Raw genomic sequence first — 16,770 nt, 5'->3', positions numbered from 1 at the left:
TGGCAAAACTGTAGCAGAGTTACATAAGAACATAAATGCACTATAAATTTGCAATCAACTACAACTACCATGCCATTAAACATGTACCAGCTACAGTGATGTGAAAGTAAAACCACCAAATATAAATCAATCATATATGTATTATCGAGGTATTGAACAAAAGGTTGTGCTGACAAATGCAATTCAGAAAAAAATATTTCCTTCCCAAATCATCATCTCCTACTAAAAGGGATCCAGGTTTAATTTTGTGAAGGTTTTAAATGTTTCTGCTGAAAAGTTGAAAAATAGAAGCATTTTAAATGTTCTGCTGGTTTCTCCAGGTCTTTCTAATTTAAATGTTTTGAAAACTTACTGTATGTACTGATAATGTATCCAGTATGGGACATGTATTGAATTCAATATTACACACTAAAACATTTATTGACGTGTTTCACTTTCATTTACGCCACAGCATTGTGAAACCAAATCACATACCTGTTTGATAGCCGATGGATTTGGTGACAAATCCTTTAGATGATAAATGCATTTTACCACAGTCAAGCAACACAATATTTTTTTACCCAGGCAACAACCCGGATTTACAAAACCAAGGACAAGATGTCAAAGCAGGTCCTACCCGGGTCTAGTCCCCCACCGCAGCCCAACCTCTCCAGAGATTGCTCCAGCATCATCCACAGCAACCCCTTTTTCTCCAACTGACGGGATCATCTCTCCCTTTTTTCTGCCCCACCCACCACATCTGGCACATCCTCACACCCACAGTCATCTTCCTCCACCTGAGAAGCCACAGGAGAGAAAAACTGCTCCTTGAGGCCCCAGAGAATCCCTTCTCCCTCTCCCTCTTCCCCCCGACACGTGCACACACACAAATATAATAGAATAAACATCAATATCCTTTATATGTACAGTGTCCCAAGTGATCTCAAATCATACTGTCCTATTCCTCATCCTTCCTTTCTCCTGCCCTCCTCTCCGATGCCGGCTCTCCTGTTGACCTCGTCTTAATATTCGTTTTTCCACTAAATATTAACAGCCCTCAACAGCACTGCTGCTGGTGCCTACTTTTATTGCAATTACCCAATTTTCAAGCATGGAAGTAGTATATCTACTTGGGGGGAAATCAAGCACTGACCCACTCCAGCTGAACTGCTTGTCAGTTTAACTGTCTCCTTGGATCTACCTGAAGAACTCAACAGTTCCATTTCATAAAGGGAAAAGAACTCAGTGACGTCCATGGGGTTACAATGGAAACAGGCAACATGCTGGATAAATATGCTTACAGCTTTTATATGTACTCTCCACTAGCAGCAAGAATGAAAGTTGAGCTTAAAGTTTGTTTTCTTCTGCCTGATTCAGCACTGTGTTGCACTAATTTTGTGCCTATGTAACTCCACTGATTTCAGCAGAATTACACCAGCATTAAGCAAGAGCAACACAGCGGTAAATCAAGCCCCTTATTTCCTTTACACAATATGCTTCTATTTTGTGTCTAGCTAACATTTAAAATTGTATGACTGACTCAATGTTAGAAGGGTAAAACAGTTATTTAACTGTGTTCAAACCCTTACAATAAGTAATGTTTCAAAATTATTAACAGAATTTTAGAATTGGGTTCCAGACATTTAAAACCTGTTACTAATTATGTACTACCTAATATAGTACCAGATATGTACTTCATAATACAAATAAAGATGGATTTCCTGCCCAGAGGGCTTACAATCTGAAGTAGTAATAGCTAAAAGTCTGAAAAAGAGCAAGAAATAATAACTAAAAATTTAAATTGCGAATGGAGCATTTTAACTTGGTAGAATGCATACCCACTTTGCTGTACAGAATCAAACCGTGTGTGTGTGTGTGTGTGTTATACATATAAACAAACTACAACTAACATACAACACCGCAACAAGCACCCCTTTCCACCTCCCAATCGCTGAACATCCTCACACACACTCAAAAAAAAAAAAAATCATTCTGTTCCAGTCTTACCTCCCAGCAGCTACACCCATCCTGTAGCCTGTTTCAAAAGCTACTCCAAACCCACCTGATTTCACAACCAAGATACCAAACTAGCTTACAACCACCAGCAAAACTAAACAAAAACAAAAAACTGGCAAACCAGCACCAACATTTCTAAAAGTCCAAGAAAGAAAATTAAGTCACAGAAGAGACCGGAATAGTAATTAATTCTGTGATCACTTGACTCAGATCAGACTTTACAAAGGGAGAATAGACAAATGCAAGAAAATTAGATATTTTAAGTTGCTCAAACTTATTTTGCATACAAGCCAAAATGGGGAATTTAACTTCTTCCCGCAGACCCCTGCCTCCGCCACTGTGTGGCAGAAGAACAGAGTAGCATTCTTTAAAGTGCTGCTGTTTAAAGGCAGCCCTTCAAAAATTAACCTGGTACACAGGGTAGTACTGGAGATGCCTTTGCCTACATACCTGGAAAATTAGATAACAGAGAAGCAAACCCTGATCTCCTTTCCACTGGGGGGAAGGCCAGTGGGATGCTATGCAGGTGAATTCTGCAGCTGATGCCGCTACCATGGAGCAGGGCTCCATGGGGGTTCTCTCCATAGCATAGGAAGTGGGGTTTGAACAGGGTTTCCAACTTTCTAATCGCACAAAACTGAACACCCTTGCCCCACCCCTTCCCCAAGGCCCCAGCCCGGCCCTGTCCCTTCTCTGAGGCCCCGCCCCTACTCACTCCATCCCCCCCTCCCTCTGTCGCTCGCTCTCCCGCATCCTCACTCACTCACTTTCACCGGGCTAGGGCAGGGGCCTGGAGTGGGGGAAGAGGTGAGGGCTCTGGCTGGGGGTGCAGGCTCCAGGGTGGGGCCAGAAATGAGGGGTTCAGGGTGTGGGAGGGGGCTCCAGGCTGAGACAGGGGGTTGCGCTGTGGGAGGGGGTATGGGCTCTGGCTGGGGGTGTGGGCTCCAGGGTGGGGCCAGAAATGAGGAGTTCAGGGTGCAGGAGGGGGCTTCAAACTGAGGTGGGGGTTAGGGTGTGCGAGGGGGTGAGGGCTCTGGCTGGGAGTGCACACTCTGGGGTGGAGCTGAGGATGAGGGGTTTGGGGTGCAGGAGGGGGCTCCAGGCTGGGGCCAATTGGTTTGGAGTGCAGAAGGGGGCTCAGGACTGGGGGTTGGGGCGCAGGAGGGGGTGCGGCTCTGGGAGGGAGTTTGGGTGTGGGAGGGGACTCAGGGCTAGGGCAGGGGGTTGGGGTGCGGGCTCCAGGAGGCAGTTAGGGTGTGGGAGGAGTGGCGACATGCCCCTCTGGCTCCTAGGCAGAGGCGTGGCCAGGCGGGACAGCTTCTCCTACCAATATAGCTACTGCCGTACGTGGAGGTGGTTTTGTTATGTCGACAGGAGAGCTCTCTCCCATCGACACAGAGCAGCTACTCAAGCTATCTTACAGCAGTGCAGCTGCATCAGTACAGCTGTGCCACTGTAAGCTCGCTGGTGTAGACATGGCCTCAGTTTCCAATTATTTGCTTTTGTAGTTTATTCCACATATGCAAGAAACACTTTCAAAACACATTAGAGGCTAATCAGCATTTTTATTATTATTGCCCTCTGCATCATTCAAGAAGGCACCATGAAACAAGAGACATCAGACATGGAAGAAAAGAGTAATCACAGCAATATATTTTCTGCTCTGAAAGGATTTAGAATCTAAACACAACTGGAGTTTTCTGATTGGTTGTCAGTGATGTCATAACCATGGCTATAATGCTTAGTAATTGCATAAGGCTAATTGCCTTCCTTTTTAACTTGTAAATTCTAGTCCATAATAGCAATAAGACATACCACACAATGCATTTCAAAGAGATTACTGCACTTTTGGGTGATTAAAGCTACTCATCATTCATCTTTAGAAACAGTAGCATAGAAGTAATTTCAGATATGCAACATCTACTGAAATGCTCCCACCACACCCCGAGCATACATACAGAAACACCCTTCCCTCTTTCCAAACAAAACAATTTTGTTCTTTTCTCTGTATCTCTCTCATACACACAAAGCTCTGTCCATTTCTCCCTTCTTCCTTCCCCCTCTGACCACGTACATGGTATCCACCCTTTCCCACCCAGAGGCCAGCCATTTGAACTGCCCCCTCTCCCAGATGGTGAAGTGGGAGCACTGCTCATGCTTATTTTTATTAACACTTGGCTACATTTCCTAAATTACAATGTTATTCTGAAGGTTTTAAGAAAGAACATCCTTTTATTATTTTTACCTAAAGGCACCTTTCCCTTCAATTTTCTTGAATTCTGGATGGCTAGACTTTCTCCATCCTCTTCACTCTTTGGTATAGGTCCAATGATATCTATGTGGTCAGTTCTCTCAGCAAATGCATGGAATCTGTAATATAAAAAGGGTTTTCATCGCTAAGTAAATTATGTAAATACATCCCTAGTTTATCCCTTCATTATGTACCTCTGAGCATATTTGTTGCCCTTCTGTAGAACTCATTGATTTCTGTTACTGTATATCCATACGGTGAAGAGGCCAGAAACTGGGGTACTTCAGAAGAGGGCATACCATTCTTCAATATGAAGACACTAGCATAAATGTTCTGAATCATTTCGTGACCTGTTTCAATGCATCAAGCATACTACTAGCTCCTAACTGATGCTGCATGCTGATCCAACCCTACAGCCACTGTTCAGGACACAGCCAATCTGCATGTCACTGCCACTGCCCACCCAATGGGCCCTCTTTCCACCCTCTCCACCCCAAGGGAATACATTCAACCTCAGTCAGCTGGGGGAAAAACCCTGCCCAGTATCTGAAGGCTGATACCTGCCTCTTCTCCGTGTGGAGCTGGTCACCTAACTGCTCCCCAGAAGGATGGGGCAGGTTGCCCCACTCCCATATGTCCAGCAGGGGCAAAGCAGACTCTGGGGAGGCATGGTACAGTGCAGAAGCTCCCCTCTATAAGAGCTGATGGACAACATCACCTCTGCTTCTTGTTGTCCCAAGACCTGCCTTAAATTAGGTAACATTGCAACAGTTCTGACACTTCCTTTTGTGTGTTACAAGCCATCTAGCCAGCCCTCTGCACTGAGGCAGGACCACGTATACCTAGACTATCCCTGACAGGTGTTTGTCCAACCTGTTCTTAAAAATGTCCAGTGATGGGGATTCCACAACCTTCTTCGGAAGCCTAATCCAATACTTGACTATCTTTACAGTTAGAAAGTTTTTCCTAGTATCTAACCTCAATCTCCTTTGCTGCTGATTAAGCAGATTACTTCTTGCCCTACCTTCAAGGGACATGGAGAACAATTGATCACTGTCCTCTTTTAAACAGCCCTTAACGTATTTGAAGACCATTATCAGGTCCCTCCTCAGTCTTCTTTCCTCAAGACTAAACATGCCCATTTTTTTAACCTTTTCTCACAAGTCAGGTTTTCTAAACCTTTCATCATTTTTGTTAATCTCCTCTGGACTCTCGCCAGTTTGTCCACATCTTTCTTGAAGTGCAATGCCCAGAACCAGACACAGTACTCGAGCTGAGGCCTCACCTGTGCTGAACAGAGTGGGACAATTACCTCCCTCCCGTATCTTACATATGACACTCCTGTTAATAAACCCCAGAATATTAGCCTTTTTTGCCACTGCATCATATTGTTGGCTCATATGCAATTTGTGATCCACTATAATCCCCAGATCCTTTTCTGCAGTACTACTACCTAGCCAATTATTCCCCATTTTGTAGTTCCGCATTTGATTTTTCCTTTTTAAGTGCAGTACTTTGCCTTTGTCTTTAATGGATTTTATCTTGTTGATTTCAGACCATTTCTCCACTTTATCAAGGTCGTTTTGAATTCTAATCCTGTCTTCCAAGGTGCTAAAAACCCCTTCCAGCTTGGTGTCTTCCAAAAAATTTGTAAGCATACTCTCCTCTCCATTATCCAAATCACTAATTAAAATATTGAATAGTACCGGACTCATGACAGACCCCTTTGGCACCCCTCTAGATATTTCCTCCCAGTTTGACAGCCAACCACTGATAGCTACTCTTTGAGTCTGGTCTTCCAACCAGTTTTTCACCCACTTTATAGTAATTTCATCAGAACACATTTCCCTAGTTGCTTATGAGAATGCCAGGTGGAACTGAGTCAAAAGCCTTCCTAAAATCAAGATATATCATGTCTACTGCTTCCCCCATATCCACTAGGCCAGTAACCCTATCAAAGAAGGAAATTAGGTTGATTTGGTAAAATTTATTCTTGAAAAATCCATATTGGCTATGAATTATTGTTGGCCTCTCCAGAAATTTTGTTATATTATGGGTGGAAGCAAGGTTAGTGTGTGTTCAGTTAATGCCCCTCTAGTATTTTTAGCAAAAGGAAAGATTAAGGATAGGAAAGTCCAGCACTAGAATGTCCCCACCTCTTGGGGGACAGCACAGAGGAAGTCCAACTGCATAATCCAGCCCCCACCCCCCTTCAAAGAAAGGCTTACAATCACAGGGGAGTGTGATGAATGTATGCCAAGCCCTGAAACAGGAAACAATCTGACTGGGATTTTTCTAGCAAAGACTGCTGCTGCTTTGGGTCCTGATGACATTGGGGATTACTCCCCATTTACATCCTCCTACTATGTGGCAGGAAAGCCAGTTACTGGTTTAGCTTTGATTTATGCAGGAGAGGACCAACATGACCTCTTTTCAAGACAAACTCCCTCAGCACAATATGCTGATGTTGCTGCACTGGTTCAGGTTATAACAGGCCTGAAGATGGGGAGTGCTGGTGTCCAGGGAATTTATATGCTCTGATTTGAGTTCTGTGTGTAATGCACTTACTGCTTTTCTTCCATTTGAGAGCAAAAAAAATGAGTGGAAGAAGAGTGATGGCAGGAGCATTAAGCATGTAGGCTTGTGAAAGTGGTTGGATCAGGTGACACAAGACAAGGGATTGATGGAGGTCTGGGTAATGAAGGGTAAGGCACAAGCCAAGAGTGGAAAAATTAAAAGATGGAATGATGAAGCAGATAGGGCAGTAAAGGAAGCACTCAAAAGTGGAGTTATATGGCCAGGAGAGACAGCCACTACTGTGGTAGAGGCAGTGACAACTAGAGCCATGAAACAGAGACAGAAAAAAGATTTTGATCTACAGGCTCTACAAAAGGAAAATGAGGAAATACAAGACACCTTAAAATCATTAGGTGGGGGAACTGGTGTATTATATGAATGGAAACTAAAACCACAGGGATGGACTACTTGTGGCTCGAAATTCAGGGGAGGTCCCGGTTGGATTAAGTGAGGAGTTCATGAGAATAGACGCACAGCAGGTGGACATTTAAATTAACTTAGCACTAAAGAGCGAGTGTTTACTGTGCGATGGAGGCCCACAGCGGGAAAAGATATAGAGGAGTATGTGGCAGCATGTCTAACCTGTGCCAGAAGTAACCCGGTGGGGAGGAAAAGGAGGAGACTGTTAAAGCTCTAAGTTCTGACAGGCCTATTGGAAAGAATACAGGTGGACTATACAGGAGAATCATCTACAACTGCTAGAGGGAATAACTGTAGATGCTTCTACTAGGTGTACAGAAGCTATTCTGACTCAACACTGTACAGCCATCACCACAGCTCAGGTGCTAACAGAGCAGGTATTCTCTAGGTGGGGTCTTCCTAAGGCTATGGACAGTGATAATGGCCCAGCATTCACGGGAAAGGTGACTAGGAAGGTTTGTGAGATACTACAACGTGATCAGAAATTCCATATACCATGCCACCCACAGAGCCTGGAACTGTGGAACGAGCCAACTAGACTGATAAAAACAATGCTGAAGAGGTGGTAAGCGGCTCAGGGAAAGACTGGGATGTTAAACTACACCTTGTTTTAAAGGTCATAAGGAAAAGCATGGCGAAGGCTATGAAGGTTACTCCTTTTGAGACTACAACTAGAAGGGAGATGAGATATTCATTACCCCAGGGATGGACATAATACAGTATAACAGAGCAGTACGTTAAGGAATTGGTATGGCACATACAAGAGGTACACAAGATGGTGGCAAGAAGCCTGGGAGAGGCCCAACAAAAAAATGAAACGATAATTGACGACCAAGTCTCTGGCAAGGCATATGAAGTGGGAGATCAGTTCCTTGTGCAGTATGTCTCAAATAAAAGGCCCTTTCCAAAAGCCAGTTGGGAGAGTCCCTGCTATGTAATGGACAAGGCTAGTCCATCCATATACCTGGTCAGGGAAAAGGATGAAAAGGGGTGGTGAAACAATGGTTGTATGCTATGCAGCTGAAACCATACAGAGGGAAGAACAGAAGGAATCTATTGATATAAAAAGAGGAAGCGACAATAATTTCTTTCTCTTTCAGGTGTTGATCACGATGGGAGGTATATTATGCACTGCATTGGGGTCTGTAGTATTCGTGATAGAGCAGAGGAACAAGGTGGTGACAGTGCACAAGGGGGAGAAAGCCACCCTAGCCTTATGGTTTCCAGGTAATCATGAAGGAAAGGCTACAAAGCTCTGGTACAGACAGAACTGCAGCCAAGGTGGAAGATCCTGCAGCACAAGCAACTCTCAGGAGCAGGGACTTGGACTGGGGGACCCAAAGGGTGCCATGTGTTTAAATGGGATGGTAATGGCTAACCTAACCAGTTATAACATGCAGTTAACACATGCGGGAAATATTTCAGTTACTCTAGCAGATCATCCAACGAACTACTGCCCATGAGTCCACCTACCAGGCCAGGAAAGTGACTGAGGCTTTGACGTTCTCTCTGAATGTGACTAAGAATGGGGAGAGAACCACCACTGCTTCGGAACATACTGGTGAAACAATGCTTCCTATTCCAGAATTGAAGCAAGATGAACCAGGCCCAGAAATGAAAGCAGGACCTGACAATGGACTAATGATAAATTGTGAATATCAGATTATGTATAATAATGTACAGTACCAAATGATACCTGTAGTATTGAATTTAAACAATTTTACATTCCCACAGCAGCTCTGTCATGAAAAATCTGCGTGCTTCTATATGCAAAGGGTAATAAACATAGTGCAAAATTTCAGACAATCAATGGATGGGGTGGAATTGGAGGAAATTTGGTGGCCTGAGGAGGGAAAGAGATAAAAGAGATACAGGAATAGTACAAGGAGTTGAGGCATTGGGAACATCAGCATGGAATCATATGCATATCAGAGTATTGTGGGAAAAAAATCAGAAAATGAGCTCAATTACAAAGTCTGTTAAAAAGTTAAATAAACAATAGAATGAGGATATAGGGGAGAATTTAAAGAGTTTCAGGATGCTAGAATAACAGGACAGTTGTTTAGGGAAGTGGAAGCAGCAATCAATGAAATGCAAAAAATCATGAACCATCCTAATGTATCAAAGGTGATTACCTGTTTGTGGTATGGCAGCTTTCTCACAAAGGAGCTACAGGTAGGACTAAAGGAAATTCAAGGTGGGGAAGTGCCTGGGTTGATAACAAATAAGGTGCTATTCAAGGATCTATTATGCTGAGAAAAAGTGCACATGGATCCTTCCTATAGTACTAGCAGTACCAGTGGCGACAGGACTAAGTAAAGCATTAACAGTGTATAGAATCCAGTTCGTAGGTTTGTTGGAACCTACCCTGGCAGGTTACATCTTAAAGGAACATGTCACTCATCCTCAGATACTGGTAAGGAAGGGTGGGAGAGTCTGGAAAGCCCCGGATACCTCATGTTGTTCCAAGAGGCATGGTACCTATTTATGTAGTTGTGATGTACAGCATGTGGGTTCACCTTGGATGAAGAAATCCAAAATAATACATTACAGATGAGGCAATGGGGACACGGTCAAGCCAAGGTTGCAAAGGCTGGAGAAGGCAAATATTGTATAACCTCGTGGTTTGGACATTTTCAGTATGGGACACAAACATGTTATTACAACTGGCCAATGTTCTGCTCATTTTGCGCTTTAGCCTTTCTGATTTTGTCCCTACATGCCTGTGCTATTATTTTGTACTCATCCTTAGCTATTTGTCCACCTTTCCATTTTTTGAGGATTCCTTTTTGATTTTCAGGTTATTCAAAAGCTCCTCAGGGAGCGATTTTGGCATCTTACTATTTTTCCTATCTTTCTTTCGCAAGAGGATAGTTTGCTGTTGCACATTTAATATTGTCTCTTTGAGAAACTGCCAGCCAAGGCTTGAATTACAGGGTAGCTTGGGAGAATGGGACCCCTTACTACTTTTAGGGGCTACCTCACTTCTGTCTTACAGCCCCCTTACTTCTCACTGCTGTTTAAATGAAAGCAAGCCACTTGACATTCAGGGACACACAACTTTTCTCCTGTAATTTAAGCATTGCTGTGAGCTCTCCTGAATGGTTTTTTCCCTTAGTTTTTCTTCCCATAGGACCTTACCTACCAATTCCCAGAGTTTGTTAAAGTCTGCTTTTTAAAAAAAGTCTATTGTCCTTATTCTGCTGCTCTCACTCCTTCCTTTCCTTAGAATCATGAAATCAATCATTTCATGATCGCTTTCACCCAAATTGCCTTTAACCTTCAGATTCCAACTAAAAGGGAGGAATTGATTGCTAATCAAGTTTACAATGGCTGTCCTCCTGGTTACTTCCTCCACCTTGTGAAACAAGAAATTGTCACTGGTACGTTCCAAGAACTTATTGGACATTTTGTATTTTGCCGTATTAATTTTTCGACACATCTCTAGCACAACTGCTAACTATGACCATTGCAGCCTCTGCATAAAGCTATGAATTGTAATTAAGTTAGTAAGATGTTTGCTTTATGGTTACCTCTTCCTCCAACCCCACTCCACCCATTTCATTGTTTCATCCACCTGCTGTGTCTTGTCACAACTTTAACTGTGAATTATCTGGGACAGAGGCTGTCTTTTTACTACGCGTTTGTACAATACCTAATACAACAGGGTTCTGAATTCCCTATTGTTTCCCACAGGTGTTACTGCAAGACAGTATAATCAATCAATCATCTGTTTCAGCATATTTTTGTATCCATCTCTTTTCCCTACTGTTTTTTTTTCTGCAGAGCCAAGAATAGGAGGAGCTGACAGATTTTTTCTCATTTAGATAGTGAGCTGACTTAAAGAGAGACTGTGAGCACGGGTGTGGAGGGAGGTTTGGTCTGAGCACAGGAACTCCTGAGTTTTAACCCCAGCTCTTACAACGATTTCCTCTGTGATCTTGAGAAAATTACTTAACCTCTCTGTCTCAGGTTTACCATCAGTAAAATGGGAATACTCACTTCTCTCCCAGGCATGTTGCAAGGATTCACATGTTTCTATCTGTACAGTCCTTCAAAAGTACTGAAATCAGGTAGTAGTACTAGTAGTATTCCCCATACCTTCCAGAGGTCAGTTGGCTCATCTCCTTTAGGAAAAGAATGGTTTCCTCCTCCTTTGCATTAAAAGATACTGTGTGGATTGGGTATGGGCTGTTAGAAACCTTCTGCAAGAGTAACTGCTTCATGTCCTTTGGAAAATCACCCACAGTAAAGTAATAAACAGCTTCAACCTATGGTAGATATATTATGCATGTTATTAAACAGAAAACAACAATAGGAAGACTTATTTTGCATATAGCTGCTTTGGATTTACCCTAGCAATGCACTGTGCTGACATGAGGAAAGAAAAACCAGTAGAGTTGACTCATTACAAGGGTCACAAGGCTAATAGAGGCTGGGTTCTCCTTCTCACTTATACTGATGTAAATCAGAGGTAATTCCACTGGAGTCCGTGGAGTTACACTAGCATAAAACTGGTTGAAGTGATAAGAGAATCAGTCCCACAGCTATCACAGCCTAGTATCTGAGACAGAATATGGCAATAACTGCAGTACCTTAGGCACTGTAAGTATTGGTAAATGATCACTTTTGAAAGAAGCCACTCTCCATGTACACAGTAGGGAGCTCTGGAGCACCCACTAAGGAAAATAAGAGAAGATAAAACTGGTTGAGCCTGAGAAGGTATTAAGGAACCACGTCCGTGCCTTCATGCTGCTGTGAGGTACAGTCTTACAGTAAAGCAGATTCAGTCCTCCATTAGACCCAGTGAGTATTTCAATTTTTGCCTTCTACTGCGTATGGGTACACTTTGAGTGGGGGGCTGTAATTCCCAGTTCAAGGAGACATACCTGTGCTAGCTCTGGTTGAGCTAGCATACTAAAAATAGAGTGTAGTCTCAGCAGCAAAGCAATGGGAGGCTACCCACCCTGAGCAGATATCTAGCATCTTGGACCGCTATTTGAACTTGGGTGGCAAGCCTGTCCCACCAGTTGCACTGCCACCGTTACACTACTTTTAGCACGCTAGCTCAATCAGAGTTAGCACAGGTCTGTCTCTTTGAACTAGGAATTACAGCCACAGCTCAAAATATAGACACAATCTTAACGGGTCTTCATCTCAGTGCCCTGAATCCCAGATGAGCTAATAGACTAACACATGGGCATTTTTACTCCAACTTTTACTGCATGCACAGAGGAGGCAGGATTCTCCAGCTACCCCACGCAGTTAGTAGGTGTTGGGAACTGCAGATTAAATACTGCTGACCCATTGGGGTAGGTGTGATTCATTAGATTCCACCCTGAGTGTAAGGGAGGGAGGAATAGCTCTCTGGGAGAGTGACCTAGGATTTGAGACAGGTAGGTCCTGAGGAAAGGAGCGTTAGGGAGTAACTAAGCCTGAGATGAAGGACGTACCAGGTTTACAATGGCGCCATTGCTCCGGGCCCACATGCAGAAGGTGCCAATTATGGTTGCCAAGCAGGAGCGCTGGAAACAACCTGGAAATCAGGAGGGGGGGGGGACACTGGTGCCTGGACCATGCCCCCCCCACCCCATGGCCTTGCCTGCACTCCGCCCCTCCCACCTTAGTCCCACCTGCGCTCTGCCCCACGGCCCTGCCCCACTCAGCCTCTTCCGCCAGGCCCAGCCTGCCACTCAGTCCTCTCCGCCCCCTCCTCCCCATCACTCGCTCTTAAGTCAGGAAAAAAGGCTATGCCCTCCCACTTTTAAAAGTTATGGGGCCCCTGTTGCCTGCTGTTCGGTTTTTGACCGGAAAGTCCAGTCGAAAAGCAGACCTGGCAGTGTCTGGTCAGCAGTCTGGTTGCAGGAGTAACTGCAATCAGCCTCCACATCAGGAGGGCAGGAAAAGCAGCTGCTGCTGCCTGGAGGAGCTGCAGCTCAGCCGGAGAGAAAGAGACCTGGCTCCCAAGGACCCAGCTCTAGCGGAGAGAGGTAGGTACCGGCTCCGTGCCACCCAAGGGGGGATCCTGTCCACTCCCGCCCCTCCCCTCCGCCCTGGTGTGCTTGCCCCGGCCCCTGCCTCAGTCCAGGGACCAACCCTTCACCTCACCCCACTGTGCCCTTGCCTCCGACCTCTGCCTCGCTCGGGGACCAACACGCCCACCCCACCCAGCTATGCTCTTGCCCCTGGCCCCTGCCTCGCTCTGGGGTAGGGTTGCCAGGCATCCAGTTTTCGACGAGAATGCCCAGTCAAAAAGGTACCCTGGCGACTCCAGTAGGCACTGCCAACCGGCGCATTCAAAGTCTGGGGCTCCCTGCCTGCCCAATCTGCACATGGTTCCCAGAAGCGACCACCAGGTCCCTGCAGCCCCTAGACGCATGGGCAGCCAGGGAGGCTCCACACACTGCCCCCGCCCCAGTGCTGGCTCTGCAGCTCCCATTGGCCGGGAACTGTGACCATTGGGAGCTGCAAGGGCGGCACCAGCAGGCATGAGTCAGCACACGGAGCCTCGCTGGGCGCTCATGCGTCTAGTGGCCACAGGGACCTGGCAGCTGCTTCCCGGGAGCCGCATTAAGCGCCGCAGGAACCCCACACCCCCTCCCGCACCCTGAACCTCCTGCCCCAGCCCAGAGCCCTCTCCCGCACCGATACTCCCTCCCAGAGCCCACACTCCTCACCCCCGCACACACACACCCCAACCCCCTGCTCCAGCCGTGAGCCCCCTCCTGCACCCCAAACCCCTCATCCCTGGCCCCATCCCAGAGCCCACACCCCCAGCCCGGAACCCTCTCCCACATGTTGAACCCCTCATTTCTGGCCCCACCCGGAGCCAACACCCCCACCCCAGAGCCCTCACCCCCCTCCCGCACTCCAACCCCTGCTCCAGCCCGGTGAAAGTGAATAAGGGTGGGGGAGAGTGAATGACGGAGGGGGGGATGAGCGAGAGGGGGCAGGGCCTCCGGGAAGGGGCAGGGTAGGGGTGTTCAGTTTTGTGCCATTAGAAAGTTGGCAGCCCTACTCTGGGGACCAACCCCGCCATGAGGGCCCACAAATATGTTTGGTGCTGGGCCCACAAAAGGTTAATCCGGCCCTGATGAAGGTTTAGGCTAAGCAAAGAAACCACAGGAGCAGCCAAGTCTGGGGAAACAGTTTAGCTACTGTAAGTTTAATGTGGAATTATTTTTTTTTATTAACAAAGCCAGCCTCCAGGAGTGAGTCACTTTATGACTCTACAATGAAGGTGTGGCTTTTGCCTGGAGCCACGTGGAGACTCCACCAGCTTACGCTACACTACACGTCCCTGAACACACACTAAATGAATTTTCATTGATAAGGTAATGGTTGTAATTAAACTCTGTTCCATGATGGCCAACAGCCAGAAGGACTCTCCTGGATGGTGCACTATCCCACCAGTGTCTTCAAAAATAATAATATGGCTTATGTGTGAGGCTCTCTACCAGTTGGCTGGATTGTTTAACATTTTCTTCAGACCCAGACCTACAAGGTCTGATAAGCCTGATTTTTTTCAGTCAGACCATACTGCAAATTGGTAATGTTTTCCCCAGAAAGCAGTGACTGTCACATTGCTAAAAAATCACACATAAGAAAATGTCACCCTTGGACAAATTAACTCCTCACCCAGTTTAATTTTAATATCAAATTACACAGGAGTCAAGACTCATCCAGGGTGACATCCACCCTGGGTAGAGAACCACGAGTCCAAAGCACCACCTCACAACCCACTTAAAATAACTTCTCAAAGAAAGGATTAAGTGGAACCTTGCACTGGCCCTCTGCACATCTCCTGTGTAAATGGATAACTCAGTCCAAACACAGAGGGCCAAATTTACTATTGAATTTAGCTTTAAATGAGTTGTACCAATTTTCTCCAGCAATAACTTTGGCCCAATGTGTCTTTTCTGCCACAGGAATGGAGTGGCTGGCTAAAATTATGGTATATATTTTTATATCCTTGCCTTTCCTTTAATGAGTAAAGTAATATGGCCCTATTAAAAATAAACAGAATTTAACTGCAAAAATATTTGGTATGCTTTGGGCACTCCTACTGTAAGAGAGTTGCTCAATCACTTGGTGAGGCTACAATTTGGATGTCATGGGAGACTTTAAAGAATTCCTGGAGTCAGCTAGAGCTAAGTTAAAACAGTTTTCACATATATTTTTTTATTTTCTTGCATATTTCAGTCAGCAATACAGAATAAAAATTATGTCCTTTTCTAGAGTAATATTTAATATTAACATTTTCATTAAAAATTATTTTGAAAAGTATATCTGGTGAAGACACTGGAGGGAAAATATTTATCTTACCCATCATGACTTCAGAACACATTTACCTTTCATGCGCCACGGAAAAACAAAAACAAGCTTCTGCTTTCAGAACCTGATACATTTACATATGGTTCTGGTAAATATGGGCTGTAACTCTACTGGAAAGAAATACCTTCTAGATAGCCACAAGTTCTCTCTTTAGCCCTCCACAGTTCATTAGGATAAAACTTGCAATCCAATTCTCCCACTGGATATTCTTGGGTTTACTGGAGACTTCAGAAGAGATGTATAAACTTACTGTCTCATCACGTATGGCTTCCAACAGAGCCTCAGTGGAGCAGGTGTGGCTGATGGCTGGCATATGGTCCAACTTCCAGAGCCACTTAACAGCAGACTCTACAGAATATTCAGACACAGGAACGGCTTTCTGTTGCCACTTCACAAGATCTCGTGCAGTGCTGAAAATAATATCAGTGATTATTCACGAGTAATGAGGAGCCACTGGCAACACACTACAGCAGAGCTCAAAATATTTCTACTGTATTAGACCTTTAACAATAATAAACCACCAACTCTTGAGGTTGTAGTATTCCATTAATAGGACAGTAGTTGAAATACACATTTCTAAAACCAGACTAGCAATAAGATAAAGAGGTAAAATAAAACCCTCATAAGGCACCACAAGTTTGAAAATTAGTTTCTAAGGCAGTTGTTTCCAAAACAGAATTAAGATAACTAAAGCAATATAGCTGCTTTAAGAACAATTTCTAGAGCATATTTGCCCTTAAACATGCAAGAAGCAATATAAAAGACCTATCTTAGAAGTAGCTGACTATACAGGCTGGTGGGATGTGGTGGGGAGGGAACAGAAATATTCCAAGAGTAAGAAATAAATAATTTTAGCACTGTTGCCAAGCGAAAACAAATGACCACGTTCTCTAAAAACTGGGGGGACAGAATGGTCTAGTACTTAAAGCACATGACTGAGTGTCATAAAACCTAGGTTTTATTTCTCCCTTTACCCCTGACTTGCTATGTCATCTTTGTGACTAATGAGTGATTTTTAGCCACTGTGTCATCTGTAAAATAGGATTAATACTTACCTCCCTACCAAACCAGAAAGTTGGGATGTGGAGTTCATCAGTATTTTAAAAGCTTTGAAGTTTTTGTCTTGAAGGCATTACAGAAGTGCAAAGCATGTGCACATGTGCATGTATACAAAGAAAGAAGAAAAGAAAGAA

General features: G+C 44.7%; 1 protein-coding gene across 4 annotated transcripts in view; it reads right to left on the bottom strand.

The window, feature by feature from the left end:
* VWA3B (von Willebrand factor A domain containing 3B) overlaps positions 1-16,770 on the bottom strand; it is a 108,876-nt gene that overhangs the window by 79,837 nt on the left and 12,269 nt on the right. For all 4 annotated transcript variants that reach the window (XM_043537604.1, XM_043537599.1, XM_027825804.3 and 1 more), the window contains 3 exons: positions 15,828-15,987; positions 11,345-11,514; positions 4,241-4,365 (listed from right to left, as the gene is read on the bottom strand). In XM_043537604.1, the coding sequence (XP_043393539.1) occupies positions 4,241-4,365; positions 11,345-11,514; positions 15,828-15,987 (455 nt within the window). The remainder of the gene's footprint in view (positions 1-4,240; positions 4,366-11,344; positions 11,515-15,827; positions 15,988-16,770) is intronic.

This window comes from Chelonia mydas, chromosome 1, assembly GCF_015237465.2.
Source record: "Chelonia mydas isolate rCheMyd1 chromosome 1, rCheMyd1.pri.v2, whole genome shotgun sequence".
Lineage (NCBI taxonomy): Eukaryota > Metazoa > Chordata > Testudines > Cheloniidae > Chelonia > Chelonia mydas.
This window is presented reverse-complemented; position numbering and strand designations above follow the sequence as displayed.